The sequence below is a fragment of the Hippoglossus stenolepis genome, chromosome 14 (genome assembly GCF_022539355.2).
Source record: "Hippoglossus stenolepis isolate QCI-W04-F060 chromosome 14, HSTE1.2, whole genome shotgun sequence".
Lineage (NCBI taxonomy): Eukaryota > Metazoa > Chordata > Actinopteri > Pleuronectiformes > Pleuronectidae > Hippoglossus > Hippoglossus stenolepis.
This window is the reverse complement of record NC_061496.1, coordinates 26,641,908-26,658,982: the sequence shown is the minus strand read 5'-3', so window position 1 is coordinate 26,658,982 and position 17,075 is coordinate 26,641,908. Positions and strand designations below refer to the sequence as shown.

Here is a 17,075-nt window from a genome sequence, read left to right as displayed (position 1 = left end):
GTCGTCGCGTTTCTCACAGAGTATAACAAGATATGTCCTCTTGCTTTAAGGAAACATGGCTCAAAGAACAAGACTCTCATTTTGATTATGAAATCAATGCTTTCATGGTACTACAGTGGGGGCTGCTAAATCACGTGATGGCTGTGACCAAAGCCTGTTTCTCTATGTCAACAAAAACTGGTGCAACAAGGTGGTTGTTAGGGAGACAGTAAGCACACCGACATTAAACTCTTATCTGTGCCCCATGACCCTTTTATTTACCAAGGAGATTCCCACAGCTATTTGTTAAGCTTGTGTATATTCACCTGAAGGCGGATGTTGACATGGTTACTCCATGTAACCAGGAATGTCTTTGTGTAATTTGTGTCAGTATGAGACTTGTCAGTCACAGTCCATGAAATGTCTGGACCTCTCCAATGAATCTGTCAAGGGAGCTTATAAAATCCTTGGTAGAGATTCACAATATCTGACCACAACATTGTGTTTGGTACTGTGGTGGCAACTTCTGTTTAATCATACACAATTATACATTGTCTCTCGGTAAGTTCAATTCTAACACCTGCAGATGGACCCACCCCACACACTACCTAGCGTAATGTGCATGAATGGGCACAGAGCATAGGAGAATCACTACACTTATACAATCAGAAGCCCCTCCCTGCGAGGAGCAAAGGGTATTCGTCAACGACTTGATGTCTGACCAGGATGGGCAGATATCCTGTCTCCATCTCCGTCCCAGACCCCTGGAGTGACTTCTGGCGTGAGACCATCCGTCTCCGAGATCCCTTATCTTCGTTTACAAGACAAAAGACCCCAGTCCTGTATACAATGCAGAGATCCCCTCACCCATCTATTCAGACATACTGAGTGACCCCTGCCGTGTACCAATTGCCCAGTGTCACACATGTGGGGGAAGCCATAAACATTATAGTCCCTTGAGCAACAATCGTAAAGTTTAAGTTAACTCACGAGAACCACATCTGTTCATACTTCTTCTAAATACATATCTGTTCTTCTGTTAAACATTACACAATTGCAGAAACTGCCTATACAATTCCCCTTTGAGCCTAAAAGGCTCAATATCCTCAAAACATCTTTATACCATCTCATCATCCTGGAAGGGAAGAGTCCAGAATAGATGAGTGTCAGGAAGTTGAACATATTATCCAATCATAGACTTGATTAAGGAAATAACCATAGTCTTAACACAAAAGACAATACAACAGCTCAACAACATTAGTACACAAATGAAAATCCGAATAGGTTTCAACAAACTTCAATAACATATTTTGCAGTCATTCAAAAGTAGGCGTGACCATCAATTCCGCCCTTCAGGAATCTGAGTGTCCTTGTTCTTTCTCTGGACAATAGGTCATTTAAAAATTTGAAACGATATGAATCATGTTGTCAAAAATGTTCATTGTGTATGTGTTTCCCCGTCGGTGCTATTGTATCAGCAGTGCCCCTCGCCAACCCCCTCTTCAATGTGTTGCCACTTCTTGGGATTAGAGACGTGTGGCCCTAATCATTTCCACACCTCTCCTTGCTTGCGAACACAAAACAATTGAAGGCTGACACAACACACGCTCTGTCCTGTAGAATCAACTCGTGGCTCCGAAAATCCTCCTGCAATGGCTGGCATGTCTCCAGGTTACCCTCTCTGCGACCTTCACTTCCGTCTGTGTGGTGAGAGGCACTTGGTTTGCACTCGTTCCATCGACGTGCTCTCCAGACTTTCCTTCTCACGTCCTTCACCACAATCCAGTCTCCTGGTCTCAGATCATGCAGTTTCCCTGTCTATGGATTTCGGTAGGGAGTCCATCACCTATCTGGGAATATTAAAGAGTACAGGGGACAGGTTTACACAATATCTACCAGTTCGTTTTCCAATGTGTTGTTGTCTCTTTCCACTGACGTCTCTTTCTACTGCCCCGCCACTGGCGGGATGATAGGCACGATGTTGCCTCATGTCGATACCCAGATACTCACCAGCAATCCTTAAAGCTGTGCTTACAAATGGTGTACCAATATCAGTGGACATCTTTTTGGAATTCCCCGTCGTGGAATGAGTTCTCCGAGCAGTATCTGTGCCACTGCTGAAGAATCCTGTTTAGATGTGGGGAAAGCTTCTACTTGCATAGAAAACATGTCAACAAGAACAAGACAGTATTTATTTATTTCCCTAACTTACTTAATTCAATTTAATCTATATCAAATCTCTCTATGAATGATCAAACTGTTTGTCTGGTGGTGGATGTTCACTTTGTGGAATCTGGATTTCTTTACCTATTTTATTTGTAACTCAAATTACACGACTCTGCTAAAAAAGTTTTATTGAGTATTGTTCAGAGTGTTCTTTTTGTACACCCAATATATATATATCTAATTTCTTATACACCCAACATATCTATATCTAATTTCTTACATAGGGAATTCCTCCCTTTTGACACATCGACACCAGTCATGTGTCAATTCTACCTAATGAAGAAACATACATAGGTTAAACAAAACCTTCCATGTGACCCACATCAAAAGTCTGTCAGCCACCAAACAAACTGTTATCCACCAAACAGCTTACTCCTTAAACTTATTAAATTAAATCTGTATTCTAAAAAATGTATTTAATTTCGATTGACCCTTGTTTACAGCTCCCATAATCTACATTAAGTGTTAATATTTAAAAATCTTTAATACGCGCTCCATATTTGCAGACTGCATACAGTTTGCATGATAACACAGCATCTATCAGAACAAAGACGAAAGTGTGAAGTGAAATAGGTTCATGAATCTCCTATTCAGCCCAAATCGGCCCAAATCACATGCCACCCCCTCATGCAAACCTGCTATTAGTGTAGATCCTGACACTCTTGTCACCAGCATATCTGCATTCTTCAGTCAATGCATAATAATGTGATGGGAGTGGTTTAACCTCCATTGTATCACACAAAGTCATAAACCCACTTGCTATTTCAGTTGCTGCATCCTTTGATGCTGAATTTATCACCAAACAACTCCACTTCAGCATAATCAGCTGTTTATCTTTTAAATCTAATCTAATCTAGGAGAAAAACTTTTTTTTTAGTTAAGAAAACTGCTACACAATCATGTGGCTATCCCTACTGATGTAGGGAAGAGAGTCGCATAGTTAAGAACATTGCATCTCTAAATAGTGAGGTCTATCATCGAAAGCAGAGGTAGCCAACACGGTGCCCGTGGGCACCTGGTCGCCCGCAGGGACCCCGCGAGTCGCCCGCAGGGACCCCGCGAGTCGCCCGCAAGGCATGCTCTAAATTAAAAAAAGAAAAAGAAAAAGAAATTAAAAAATGAAGAAAAAAAAGAAAAACTGAAATTTGAAATAAAAAAAAAAGTCAAACCGCCATCTCACTCTATGCTGAGACAAGCTAGCGGGAGCAGCAACGATGGCGAGCTAGATGTGGTTTTTACCCCCCAAACTAAAGAAAACATGGCAGAAAAGCGAAAGAAAACATACTATTTTCATAATGATTGGGAGGAAGAGTTCTTTTTTACGACAGTGAAAGAAAAATGTGTGTGTCTCATTTGCGGGGCAACTGTTGCGACGGCAAAGCGGCACAATGTGGAGCAGTGGTCACCAACCCGTCGATCGCGATCTACCGGTCGATCTCGCAGTCTTCACTGTCTGTCCCCGAACTCTCTGGACTCACTGGCTGTCGTCGCGCCGCAGATCAGCTGTGTGTCGGTTGTCTGTGTGTCGGTTGTCTGTTTTTCACACGTGCTGTGTGTCCGCTACTGGCGTCTGAGCTGTAGGTTTATCTCCTGCATTTCCTTCAATACAAGTCGGATTATGTACGACAGTAAATGTCAGGACTCTACGGTATGAAGATGCGAATCGTTCGGTCTGTCGATAACAATCAAAGCCCGTTGGAACAAATGAGTGGATTCAGAAAGTGAAACGCTGGAGTGCTTTTACTTTGAAACATGTTCGGAAAGTGTTGTAAATACATTTGTGTCATAGACAGATAAACATTTTGGTTCACAGCAGAATAAACAGAGAAAATGATCTTTAACCTGATTTTTAATGTTTATCTGATGAATTTATGTCACAAACAAATGGTGGCAACACTTTTTGTAAGCCTTTTCAAAATAAAAGCACTCCAGAGTTTGTTAATGATATCCATTCCCTTGTTTAAAAAGTTTTTTTTATTGTGAAATATTTGCAGGAGCGGAAAGATGCACAGCTTCATACTGTGTAGTACTGGTATTTATTTGAGTACAAGGGACTTCTTTCATACAAGGCAATAATCATATTTGTGGCCACATTCAAATCAAAGCCTATATGTAAAAACATTGTGCTGCAGTAGCAGCTCCTCTGCAGAACATGTTGTGGAACAGAAGCTACATATTTTGCATTGTAAATATGAATTGATATTAATTTGAATATTGTCATTGAATAGAAAAAGTTGCACAACTGTCTCTCTTTGTGTATATATATTTCTTGTACATTCAGCCTTTAACAGAAATTGGAAAAAATAATAAATATGACCCTCCTAAGTGGTTTTTTTGGAAGATATCCAATATAATGTTACAGTTGTAATTACCTCTTGTAATTCCTGATCACTTGGCAAATTTCTCAATTATTTTCCCTAAGTTTTGATTCCTTAATACATTTTAAATACTCTGCCTGAATCATAATGCCTTAGAGAAGCTTCATTTCACACTTCTCTTTAGCATGACGCATGCAGGTATAAAATGTACTGGAATTATCAGATTTTCAACAGATTGCTGTGCTGAGACGATCTGGACTCGGCCTCGGTCCTTCCGTCCCAGCTACACCTCTATTGCAAAATAATAATGTTACTATATATTAATAATCATTTATGCTAGTTAAAACTTTTTGGACCTTTTCCTAAAGATCCCAAACATGAAGCTTCCATGATCCTACACCGGTTACCAAAACCTGTCGTGCAGACACGTCTGTCCCTCAATACAATGAATGAGTGAATCCTTTTTTTCCCTTGACCTTTTCCTAAAGATCTTAACATAATTTTTAATTTTACTTACCCGAAAGACAATGTTGCTTGCCAAACCTGGTCCGCTGGATCACATCAGTGAGAGCACTCCTGGCTCTCTGGCATCCGGCCCTCACTAATTTGAGGTAAGAGTCCCAGACTCCCTTTCATCTTCAGCCCTGAGATCCAGAGTGTCCTCTCACATGAGTGATCCTGCCGACGAACGCCAAATTGTGGTGGCAATTTCTGTTTAATCATACACAATTATACATTGTCTCTCGGTAAGTTCAATTCTAACACCTGCAGGTGGACCCACCCCACACACTACCTAGCGTAATGTGCATGAATGGGCACAGAGCATAGGAGAATCACTACACTTATACAATCAGAAGCCCCTCCCTGCGAGGAGCAAAGGGTATTCGTCAACGACTTGATGTCTGACCAGGATGGGCAGATATCCTGTCTCCATCTCCGTCCCAGACCCCTGGAGTGACTTCTGGTGTGAGACCATCTGTCTCCGAGATCCCTTATCTTCGTTTACAAGACAAAAGACCCCAGTCCTGTATACAATGCAGAGATCCCCTCACCCATCTATTCAGACATACTGAGTGACCCCTGCTGTGTACCAATTGCCCAGTGTCACACATGTGGGGGAAGCCATAAACATTATAGTCCCTTGAGCAACAATAGTAAAGTTTAAGTTAACTCACGAGAACCACATCTGTTCATACTTCTTCTAAATACATATCTGTTCTTCTATTAAACATTACACAATTGCAGAAACTGCCAATACAGTACCAATCCTACAAACCTGTCATGAAGGAAAACAAGTCAGAACAACGATTTGTTCGGGTCTGGTCCGAGGAATTAATCCCATTTGTTGTACAGACTGTGACTTGTTTTCAAAATGTGTGGATCTGGATGGATTCACAGATATATGCACATATATTAGCATATATCACCTGAGGAATTGGTTATACTCTGGTAGTCATTATCCAAACAATAAACCATAGGTCTCCAAATCTGTCAAATAAAAAAAACAGCTAAGTATCAGATTCATATCAATGTTAATATCAGAACCAAGCAAAATGAAAAGCATAAGAGTCATTCATACACTGTGCACATGCTGTATATACACCAATCAGGCAATGCTAATTATTTATATTGCAATACTTACATTCTATAATGTTATTAACACATAATTTAAACGATTGGTTAAACTAAACAAGCCAAATATATTATATTTAAACATATTCATTGCAAAACATTACGATAACCGGTTAAAATTACTCAGTAGTGATAATTCATGCAATGCATAGGACGATATGAGGGGAAAAGTCAATAAATCAATCAATCAATCAATCGAATTTTATTTGTATACAGATAAATTGTCACAGAATTCACAGACTGTGCGAATCATTGTTCTTGAAAATTCAAGAAATGAAGACAGATTTTTAGAAAGGGTATTGTGAAATGGCTAATGAAGTCATTAGTCCTGGCTGTCATTTGTTTTTTATATATCTCACATATCGTGTGTTGGGATGTTTTTCTGTTTCTACTACTGTCACTTTAATTAAAAACCCGGAGGTGCAGTATGGCATTTAGGCAAGATTTAGGGAATCTTGGACAGGTCACCAGCTATTGTAGGGCCAATATTTAGACACAACTATTCACACTCACATTCAAACCTCCAAACATCTTATCCAAAGTCTGCATCCGTCTGAGTACCTGGAGAATCTAATGTTTCTTTGAAAAACTGGCAAGTAAGATGGATAACTTGATCCTGGACAATAAAACACAGCAGTAAAAAGACTTCTTTGAGGTGGAAAATGCTAACAGCACTGGTTCAGTAACTAATGAAATTTGCTAACTTACCGTATCCTGAAGACTCAACGACAAAGTCCTTTTGATTAAAAATGACAAGGATGCAAGAACCAATGTAGAGGAAGCAATACAATATATTGGAGGCAGTGGTGAAATTGAGTGATAAGTATCCTGGTCTTTCTTTTTAGCATGCTTTTGGTCGCAATTTTGCTAAATGGCTAAAAGCCTAAATGTATCCAAGGTAAAATGGTTAGAGGATGACTGCTTCTGCTCTTTTCACACTCGAGTAGAAGTTTCCCTTTGCGTAACAATGCCACTTTTGTCATCTGGGAGTCAATTCCTGATCAAGTCTTATCTCACCACACATCCAAAACACCCACAAACCACTCCACTTATCACAGTTAAGCCATGAAAAGCTATTATTGTGAGCCATTAGCTAATTAAAGGATCCAAATGGACAATCAAAGGACCACATCGTAAACTTGGTCAGAATCCAAAATGCACTTAACTGACATATTTACAGCTGGTTACTGATTTATTGGTTTGTTTGTAAGCATAAGAGTAACATGGATGCATCTGGGGTAAAATGCTGCTACAATGGTTCCATCAAAAATTATGCCATGTTACAAATGATCCCCAATTCTTTCCTCTTTTTCTGCAGGCACATAATGACTGAGCTCATTGAAACAGAGAGGCTATATGTGGAGGAACTGCAAAGCATCATGGAGGTACAGTATGTCTACTAATCTGTTACCTTCATTTGTTACCATTGATTTACATTATTGGAAAAATATCCCATGCAATATATATTTTTCTTCAATAGAAATATTTTGCATTCTCTTACTGATATGAAAAGAATAACAAAAGGCTTGTCTTTAATTGCTCTTGGCATTGGATTTACCACGTAGACTTAACATCCCACCCCTGTTAGAGTATGGACTTTGTATGATCTCCAGGATCCAGTTGTTAAAAATCTAGACCTTTTCTTGTCGCAAACACACCTGAGCAGACACACTTCAACACTGCACAATCCAAAACAAGATGCGCAATTCGGTACTTAGAGTTCTGGAGAGGTGCTCCATGCCTTACTACATTTAAATTATATTTACAGCTGTTGATCACATTTAAGGTGTATATACTACATGATACAAATGTAGCATTTTTTGACCAATTTTGAAGGGCTTTCTTTACATTTTGTTCAAAATAAACCTTGAATCTACTCTTCTCCACCCACCTCTCCTCTCGCCACCCATTTTTCTCCACTCACCCCGACCAGTAAAGCCAGATGGCCGCCCACACTTATTCAGGTTCCACAGAAGCCAATTGTTGTGGAAACTGTTGTGTGCTCAATAATTTCTCAACCTAACTGTGTAAAGGGACGTTATAGAGCACACAACAGTTTCCACAGAAGCCAATTGTTGTGGAAACTGTTGTGTGCTCAATAATTTCTCAACCTAACTGTGTAAAGGGACGTTATCCCACATCATAATCCTTTTTTCCTTTTGAACATCCCATTTTCAAGATTTGATCCAATGCAATAGCAACTCATTTCAAATCAGATTACTTCTGGACAACTGGCCCCTGGGCTGAAAAGCACAATATATTCATTAGATGAAACTTGTGGTAGTGTATAGTCTAATTCATTGCCCATGGGTGTTGATCTGTGGACTGAGCTTGTGTGCAGATGGGCTGTGGTTTCTGTTTGAAATGATGAGCTGTGTTGTTTTGCTGATTTGCCTGATGTTCTCTTCTTCTCCTTCACCGTCTCGTCATTCTTTGCTTCTCCCCAGGGTTATTTTGCAGAGCTAGATAACTCAGAGCTCAGCCACCTCACACCCCCCTCCCTGGAGAACAAAAGAGATGTGCTGTTTGGCAACCTGCCAGAGATATATGAATTTCACAACAGGTAGATGGAATGACTTTCATATTTTGCCCTTCTATATTTGCTACTTTATCATGGAAACACTGATAACAGTGTTATAAAAACGGGATATAAATACTTTACACCACATACAGTGCCTTGCATAAGTATTCACCCCCTTTGGACTTTTCTACATTTTGTCATGGTATAACCACAGATTAAAATTTATTTCATCGTGAGTTTATGTAATGGACCAACACAAAATAGTGCATCATTTGGAAGTGGGGGGAAATATTACATGGATTTCACAATTATTTACAAATAAAAATCTGAAAAGTGTTGAGTGCATATGTATTCACCCCCTTTACTGTGAAACCCCTAACAAAGATCTGGTGCGACCAATTGCATTCACAAGTCACATTTGCAAGTCACATAATTAGTAAATAGGGTCCACCTGTCTGCAATTTAATCTCAGTATAAATACACCTGTTCTGTGACGGACTCAGAGTTTGTTGGAGATCATTACTGAACAAACAGCATCATGAAGACCAAGGAGCTCACCAAACAGGTCAGGGATAAAGTTGTGGAGAAATATGAAGCAGGGTTAGGTTATAAAAAAATATCCAGAGCTTTGAACATCTCTCTGAGCACCATAAAATCCATCATAAGAAAATGGAAAGAATATGGCACAACCGCAAACCTACCAAGAGGAGGCCGTCCACCCAAACTGAAGAGTCGGACAAGGAGAAAATTAATCAGAGAAGCAACCAGGAGGCCCATGGTTACTCTGGAGGAGTTGCAGAGATCCACAGCTGAGGTGGGAGAATCTGTCCACAGGACAACTATTAGTCGTCTACTCCACAAATCTGGCCTTTATGGAAGAGTGGCAAGAAGAAAGCCATTGTTGAAAGGGATCCATAAAAAATCCCGTTTGGAGTTTGCCAGAAGCCATGTGGGAGACACAGCAAACATGTGGAAGAAGGTGCTCTGGTCAGATGAGACCAAAATTGAACTTTTTGGCCTCAATGCAAAACGCTATGTGTGGCGAAAACCCAACACTGCCCATCACCCTGAGCACACCATCCCAACAGTGAAATATGGTGGTGGTAGCATCATGCTGTGGGGATGCTTCTCTTCAGCAGGTACAGGGAAACTGGTCAGAATAGAGGGAAAGATGGATGGAGCCAAATACAGGGAAATCCTTGAAGAAAATCTGATGCAGTCTGCAAAGACTTGAGACTGGGGCGGAGGTTCATCTTCCAGCAGGACAATGACCCTAAACATACAGCCAGAGCTACAAAGGAATGGTTTGGATTAAAGAATGTTAATGTCTTAAAATGGCCCAGTCAAAGCCCAGACCTCAATCCAATAGAGAATCTATGGCAAGACTTGAAGATTGCGGTTCACAGACGGTCTCCATCCAATCTGACTGAGCTTCATCTTTTTTGCCAAGAAGAATGGACAAACCTTTCCATCTCTAGATGTGCAAAGCTGGTAGAGACATACCCAAAAGACTTGCAGCTGTAATTGCAGCGAAAGGGGGTTCTACCAAGTATTGACACAGGGGGGTGAATACTTATGCACCCAACAGATGTCAACTTTTTTGTTCTTATTATTGTTTGTGTCACAATAAAATTTATTTTGCACCTCCAAAGTACTATGCATGTTTTGTTGATCAAACGGGAAAAAGTTTATTTAAGTCTATTTGAATTCCAGTTAGTAACAGTACATAATGGGAAAAAGTCCAAGGGGGGTGAATACTTATGCAAGGCACTGTATATATTAGAGGCACAGTCCAATATTAACTCAGGGTTTGGTCCTCACTAACTTTTTTTCCACCATGTTCACCGAGTTGGGTTATCATACTTTTAAGCATTGTTTATATGAAAAAATATAACATAGATTAGATCAACATTAAATTCCCAATAATACTGTAAGTAGAAGATATTTGATGATCCTCTCAATTCTCAACAGATAATTTGTCTGTTTATACTGAATTTTTCTTGAGGGTGAATCGGTTTTAAACTGTTGGTCACGGGTGAGAAAATGTTTTTGTAGTGATTGACAGAAAGAAATGCAATAAGCTTCTCACATAAAACTTTAAACTACACTGTGTCTTTCAGCAAACACTGACAGGCATATCTCATGTCCCATTCAAGCCACAGTTTAAAACCTTTGAAAAAAAAAGAACATGTAACTGGATTTCCTTGACATGAATGTCTTGTATTTTGAGCATTTAGGTATGCACCGTGAGCATGAATGAGTTACTGAAAGGACCTACTGTGCACAGGCCTTACGACCCAAAGGTCAGGGGCCCCCTGTGTCAGAGCCTATTTGTGAAGTAAAATATCTTGTTTAAAAAAAGACACAAAACTTAGGGCAAGATGTATTTGAGGCTTCAGTATCAGTGATTTAAATCAGAGAAGCAGATCTGCTCTGGTTTAGTTATTATTATGTCTAATATCTGCACAGAGGGCTGTCAGTACATACCTGCAGTAACAGGAAGCTTTACTTTCTCTCCGTTTTGTGACAACAAAATAAAATAGTGGTAAAATCAACAGCAGCACTGGAGACTGTGCCATTTTTGTTTCTTAGTGACATTTGGCAGAAATCTCATGAGCTGCCGTTGGATGGAAATCTACAACTGAACTTTTTCTTATTTCCTTTATAAAGGAAGTAATGTGTACATACAGTGGCAGCTATAAGCTCATATACAGCTGTTAGGTGTCTGACAGGATAAATAAATTGAAATTATAAAATGTTACTATTTTCCTCTATAAACTGGATTGTGTCAGTCTGGATTAGTGTAAGTGAAAATAATGACAACTAAAAACATCACAAAGACAACACATCTCTCTAACGGTGTCAAAAAAGTTTGAAAAAGTTCCACAAATTTAAAGTTTGTAGCAGGTCTTCTGCATTTAAAGCTTGAATTATAGGTATACATCATATTGGCCCCATCTGTGTATCAATAGTTTCAAAAAACTTGAAAACCCCCAAATGTCCACTATTTTCTTAGCATTTATTTTTTGAAATATAAAAATATAAAATGAACAAGTGGTTTACACAGACTCTTATCGTATGCTTTGATAATTATGAAAAAATGCTTAAGATGTGTGGCTCTTGTCTTCACACTAACTCCCACAAATCTGTCTGTCTGCATTCCAGCTTCTCTGTTTGCTGACAGCAGACACACACACAATAAACACAATAATGTTTACATTGACATTGAAACATTGAAATGTCATTCTATTACTACTAAGTGCTTTAAAAAAGGAGCAAATAAAAAAAATATACAAAACACAAAGCTAATTAAAACAATATCATTTAAAATCAAAGGCAGCAAATTATATGATACAAAATCTAAAATCAAAGACAGCAAACAAAATAATACAACAATCGAAACAGCAATCAAATAAAAGCCATTTGGTAAAAGCACGGACACACACAAGTTAAAATGCTTGCCTTGGTTGAGTAGCTTGTTAAATTTAGCCATATAATTAAGAATTATCCCAAATTAGTTTGATTAATATGTCAGTGCGTTAATAGCAGGACATTGATTTTTGCAATGATCTGGATAATGAGTTTAGCCTCCTCCACGTAATCCCCACCAGGAGCCACCCACAGCTCTGTTTGGTACTCGAGTCTCAGTGAGGCTTCAGTCTCTGCAGGAGGAACAATAAACTACGTCATGGGGAATTATCTCTGTGACTTTGAGCTAAAGTCAGTCCCCCTGCAGAACAACACCTAAGAACACTGATAATGTATCTGACCACATGTTGTTAGTTAATGAGTGCAATCATGTAAATCATGTTACGATTGTCAGCTGTTTCTGGTGCTCGTTATATGTGTCTGCTGGTTCAGTATCCATCCTGTTCACATTTTAGAGTGAGGGACATTTTCCAAAACAAATGTGTATCTTTATTGGAATGATGTTAGTTACAGTATATACTGTATGTTACTCAATTTAAGAGAGGAGGGATTTTATTGGTACAGCCTTACCAAGACAATTTCCTGTCCCACCTGGTGGTAGAATAACCAACCACAGTGTATAGCAAACAAATGATCTTGAATTTCATGCAGTTTCTGCCCAGTATCTGTTTTGCTGGATCAAATGATGAGTGAACTGATATTTTAATAATTCCAGCTCACTTTTAATTGTATAAAATTCATTTTACCCTGTAGAGACATAGGCTACATCCACACTACTTTTTCAAACTAAAACAGGATAATACCGGCTTTTTTTTCTCTGAAGAGGGTTACGTGATATGAGTATGACGAAAAGACCCAATCAGCAAGCAGTTGTGTGTCTGTGGAACAACATTGCTTCCAAACATTTCTGTTTCTAACCGTCCAAACTAAAACACTGTGCTGGAGTTTTCAAACTCAAATTGGGTCAGCAGTGTTTCCAAACTACTCCTTTTTAGTGGCTCTTAAACTCTGCATCAATGTAAATGCCTGACCTATCCACAGCAGAGTTTATGCATTTTCAACCAAAGATGTAGGAGTATGGAGTGTGTATCCAGTGTGTGTATTCACAGAGATTACAGGCCAATCCAGGCAGATTACAGATTACTCGCTGGAGGATTAAAATATTGACTTGTTTCCTCTTTTTCCTTCCATCCTTGAACTCATCTACTCTTTCTTTCTTCTTGCACTTCTTCCTCCCTCTGTCTTTCTTCCTGTTTTGTCCCTTCCCCCATACATGTTTCTCTCCCTGTCTGTGTCAGCACTCCCTCTGATCTCTCTGTGTGAGGTGGACCTAACATTACTGAATCAGATTCTTTCCACTTCTTTGATCTCCTTAGTTTACATTTTCATAAACTTCATAGAAACGTGGTCAAGATCCAAATTGTAAAAATGGAGGTGGAGGAGGTAAAAAATAACCCATGAAGATCCAAATAATTAAATAACTACTGCAACTAGCCCAACTAGACTGAGCTGTTGAAGCTAAAAATTACTAACACGTGTTGGTTTAATGACGTTAAGTCACTTGAGGCATTTGGGTAATTTGGCATCCAGCATGTTCTTATTCCTGTTTGTCCATGGATTCCCTGCAGGACATTTCTGAAAGAGCTGGAGAACAGTATAGAGAAACCAGAGCTGGTGGGAACCTGCTTTCTGAAAAGGGTGAGTAGCTTTGAAACAGTTCTGGAAAGTAACTGATTGCAGTCTGCCCAAGTACTGCACACTGTACATTTTACATGGATATTCCCAGTTTGTCATTTTACACTAAACAACGTTTCAGAGTAAAATGTTCTCCTGTATAATACATACTTTTTAACAAATTGTAGTATTGTAGTATTTAGTTATGTAGTAGTTACGTACACTTGAGTACTTTTATCATCCAAAATCATGGGGTTTTTTTCATGTAAAAGAATTGAATACACATCTTAGAGACTAAAGGAATAAGTTACTGAATGTATATATGTATACTCTACTATCGTCATAGGTGGACTTAACCATTAGGCAAAGGTCGGCAATTGCCTTGGGCCCCGAACTACCAGGGGCCCCACAAAACACCTAATAAAGTTATAGTTAAGATTTTTTTCTTACTCTTCATTATTTAATCATGTCATTCTAAAAATCCATATGCTAAAATGGCATCAGAATGCCTATACTTCATGAGTAACTAGTATCTCAGCCACCCCCCTCCCCCCTCAGCCCCCGCTACAATGGACTATGCCATGAGCACATCTACAGAGGTGGTTCAGGGTGTAAACAGAGACTTACGAGCAGTGTTGGGTCAGGTCACACATAAAAAGAACGAGTTCAAAGTTCAGTTCAACAGGTGAAAATTCAGCTCACAGGAACATTTTTATTGGGATGTTTATGATGTAGATGATGAGTTTACGATTATGTATTTAATTATGAATCTATGGTGTCGGATCATGATTCCATGTCGCTCAGGGCACTTGAGTCCTAACTGTTATTTGACTTCCTGTTTGTCCGTCATGTCTGGTGTTGTACTGAGCACAAAATGTTGACGAGTCATTTTTCAAGATTTTTTAAATGGGAGCACACACGCACATTTTCGCCCGCTCCTGGTGTTTTACATGAAAACAAACATGAGCGAAGAATAGAAAGATATGAATTTATATAATAAATAAATAATATATAAATAAAAACTTTCAAGGGAGAGAAAGAGAAAACAGGGACAAAGGAGAATGGCAGCTGGTACATTCTTATTGTACTGAGATCATATTGTTTATGAAAATCAGTTTTTACTGTGAGTGCATTTGTTAAAATGTTGATATGTTTTGTTGGGTTGGGAAGAAGTTACAAGCAGGACTTTCTTAGATAAATAAGGATTGAAAAAGGTGGAGAAAAACTGATGCTGAGGGCCCCATGCCTGTGTTCGCCTTGGCCCCCAAATTGCTAAATCTGCCACTGTCTCTCGTACTAATAATTTATTTAGTATATCTTGAAATTCTAATCCATTCAGCTCACCCATAAAGACAATGTTGAGAATATATTTTGTTATTGACAGTGTGAACTGAACTGGACTGTTTTGTATTGATTTGGTTCCATACAAATAAAATCAATTGAATATTAGGAGATGTTTCAATAATTGTATTACCTTCTTTTATAAACATGTGGGGGTAACAATATTAATATACTGCAGTCCATTGCAAACCTCATCCTCAGGAATAAACTGAATGAATACTTGCTTTATCTGTGTCACCCAGAACTGACCTGTGTTACTGTCATGTTTGTGAAGATACTATTTATGGATGAGCTGTGGTACTGGATTGCATTAGATTTGACAGATTTACCTAATGAAGTTACCGGAGTAAGAATAGACAGCCCTTCACCTGAGTACAATCACATAGAACCAATCTGTCTTGAAGGAAATAGAATTTCACTCAAAGATTTTTTTAATTTAAATTTAAATGATTTATATATTAATTTTTTCCTCCTTTTTCTTTAATGATTTCTGCATTTCACATTCAGGTAAAGGTCTGTTGCTGATCGGGTGTCAGAGTCCAGTGCTTTTTCTGTCTAATGATTCACAACAGTTCAAGGAGCGTTCAAGGGTCTTTGGAGGCTCTAGGCAAAAGGGACCTTGGGCCCTACATCTAACTAAACTAAACTCCTCATTTTAGTCTTTAACCAAACCTCTACAAACATGTATTTTTGGGCAGAGAGCTTGTGTGATGGGGCCGCACTTTGATGTTTACGACCATACGGCTTTTGTAGTCGACTATACATATTCGAAGCAGGGGCGGCTGGCCAATAGAGGGCGATAGGGCTCAGCCCTCCCAAAGTAAAAAAGAAAAAAAGATGATAGTGACACATTTAGTTAATTATCATTATAATCATCATTATTATTTTTAAAATGTCTTAAATTATACAAATTCTCAAGACAGTTTGTCCTGCCTGCTGCCTCTGAATATCATAGTCCAATCAGCTACAGCGTCGCGCCTTATTCGGGGAAACAGTGGAAAACAGTGGAAAACAGTTAGTATATATGGAGGAGATGGGGTCTACCTTTCAGTGATGGGCCGAACTGTCTTTTTAGACTCTGTGTCCTCTTAAGTGCAATCTGATCGAATCAACTACAACTACAGTGCAGTGTATGTAGGATCACATTTAATCACACATGCTAATACAGGCACCAGTCACAAGTGTGAATGTTGTAAACAGGGGGAAGCTACGTCTAACATGTGCCCCGCTGCTCCATGGAAAGCACTACAGAAAGTGAGACGTTAGTGTATTTATTTGACTTCCTGTTTGTCAGGGCAGGAGCAAGAGAGGAGGTCTGTCTTCGCCTTTACAAGCTCTCCACCCTCTGCATCCAGCTGCTTTAAGCTTTTCAAGCCAGATTTTCCTCTCTATACCTGCAGCATACAGCGGCAGCTCCCCTATTCCGCATGCCCGTGTTTTTTCCCCAGAGTTTTTGGGTTGGTAGACATGCCAGATACCCACATTAACGTGTAGAAGCACTAACAAAGTGGAATTTGCATGCTATGTCCCCTTTAACTGACAAACTTCATATTCCAGCTGCAGCTGAAAAAGACCCGAAACTGATGAGAGATGATTGAAGAATCTAACTTCACTCACATGTCTTTGTTTTGTCAGAAAGAAGAGCTCCAGGTGTATCAGAAGTACTGTCAGAACAAACCCCGCTCTGAAGTCCTCTGGAGACAGTGTGGAGACAGTCTCTTCTTTCAGGTAACCCACGCATGCACGCACGCACGCACACACACACACACACACACACACACACACACACACACACACACACACACACTAGGACAAAACAACCACCTCAAGCTGCATAAACTAATTTTCTTTATGTGAGGCCTCATATAGCAGCAACTAACTGTACCGTGACTCCCCTAAGATTCAATTAGTGAAATCTTTTTTGGGTGAGTAGTTGATAAGTTCAGCCATTAAGC

The 17,075-nt window shown here is 39.3% G+C and overlaps 1 protein-coding gene across 3 annotated transcripts in view; it reads left to right on the top strand.

The window, feature by feature from the left end:
* mcf2l2 (MCF.2 cell line derived transforming sequence-like 2) overlaps positions 1-17,075 on the top strand; it is a 133,306-nt gene that overhangs the window by 70,255 nt on the left and 45,976 nt on the right. For all 3 annotated transcript variants that reach the window (XM_035175690.2, XM_047343239.1, XM_035175691.2), the window contains 4 exons: positions 7,474-7,540; positions 8,603-8,718; positions 13,734-13,803; positions 16,756-16,848. In XM_035175690.2, coding sequence (XP_035031581.2) covers positions 7,474-7,540; positions 8,603-8,718; positions 13,734-13,803; positions 16,756-16,848 — 346 coding nt within the window. The remainder of the gene's footprint in view (positions 1-7,473; positions 7,541-8,602; positions 8,719-13,733; positions 13,804-16,755; positions 16,849-17,075) is intronic.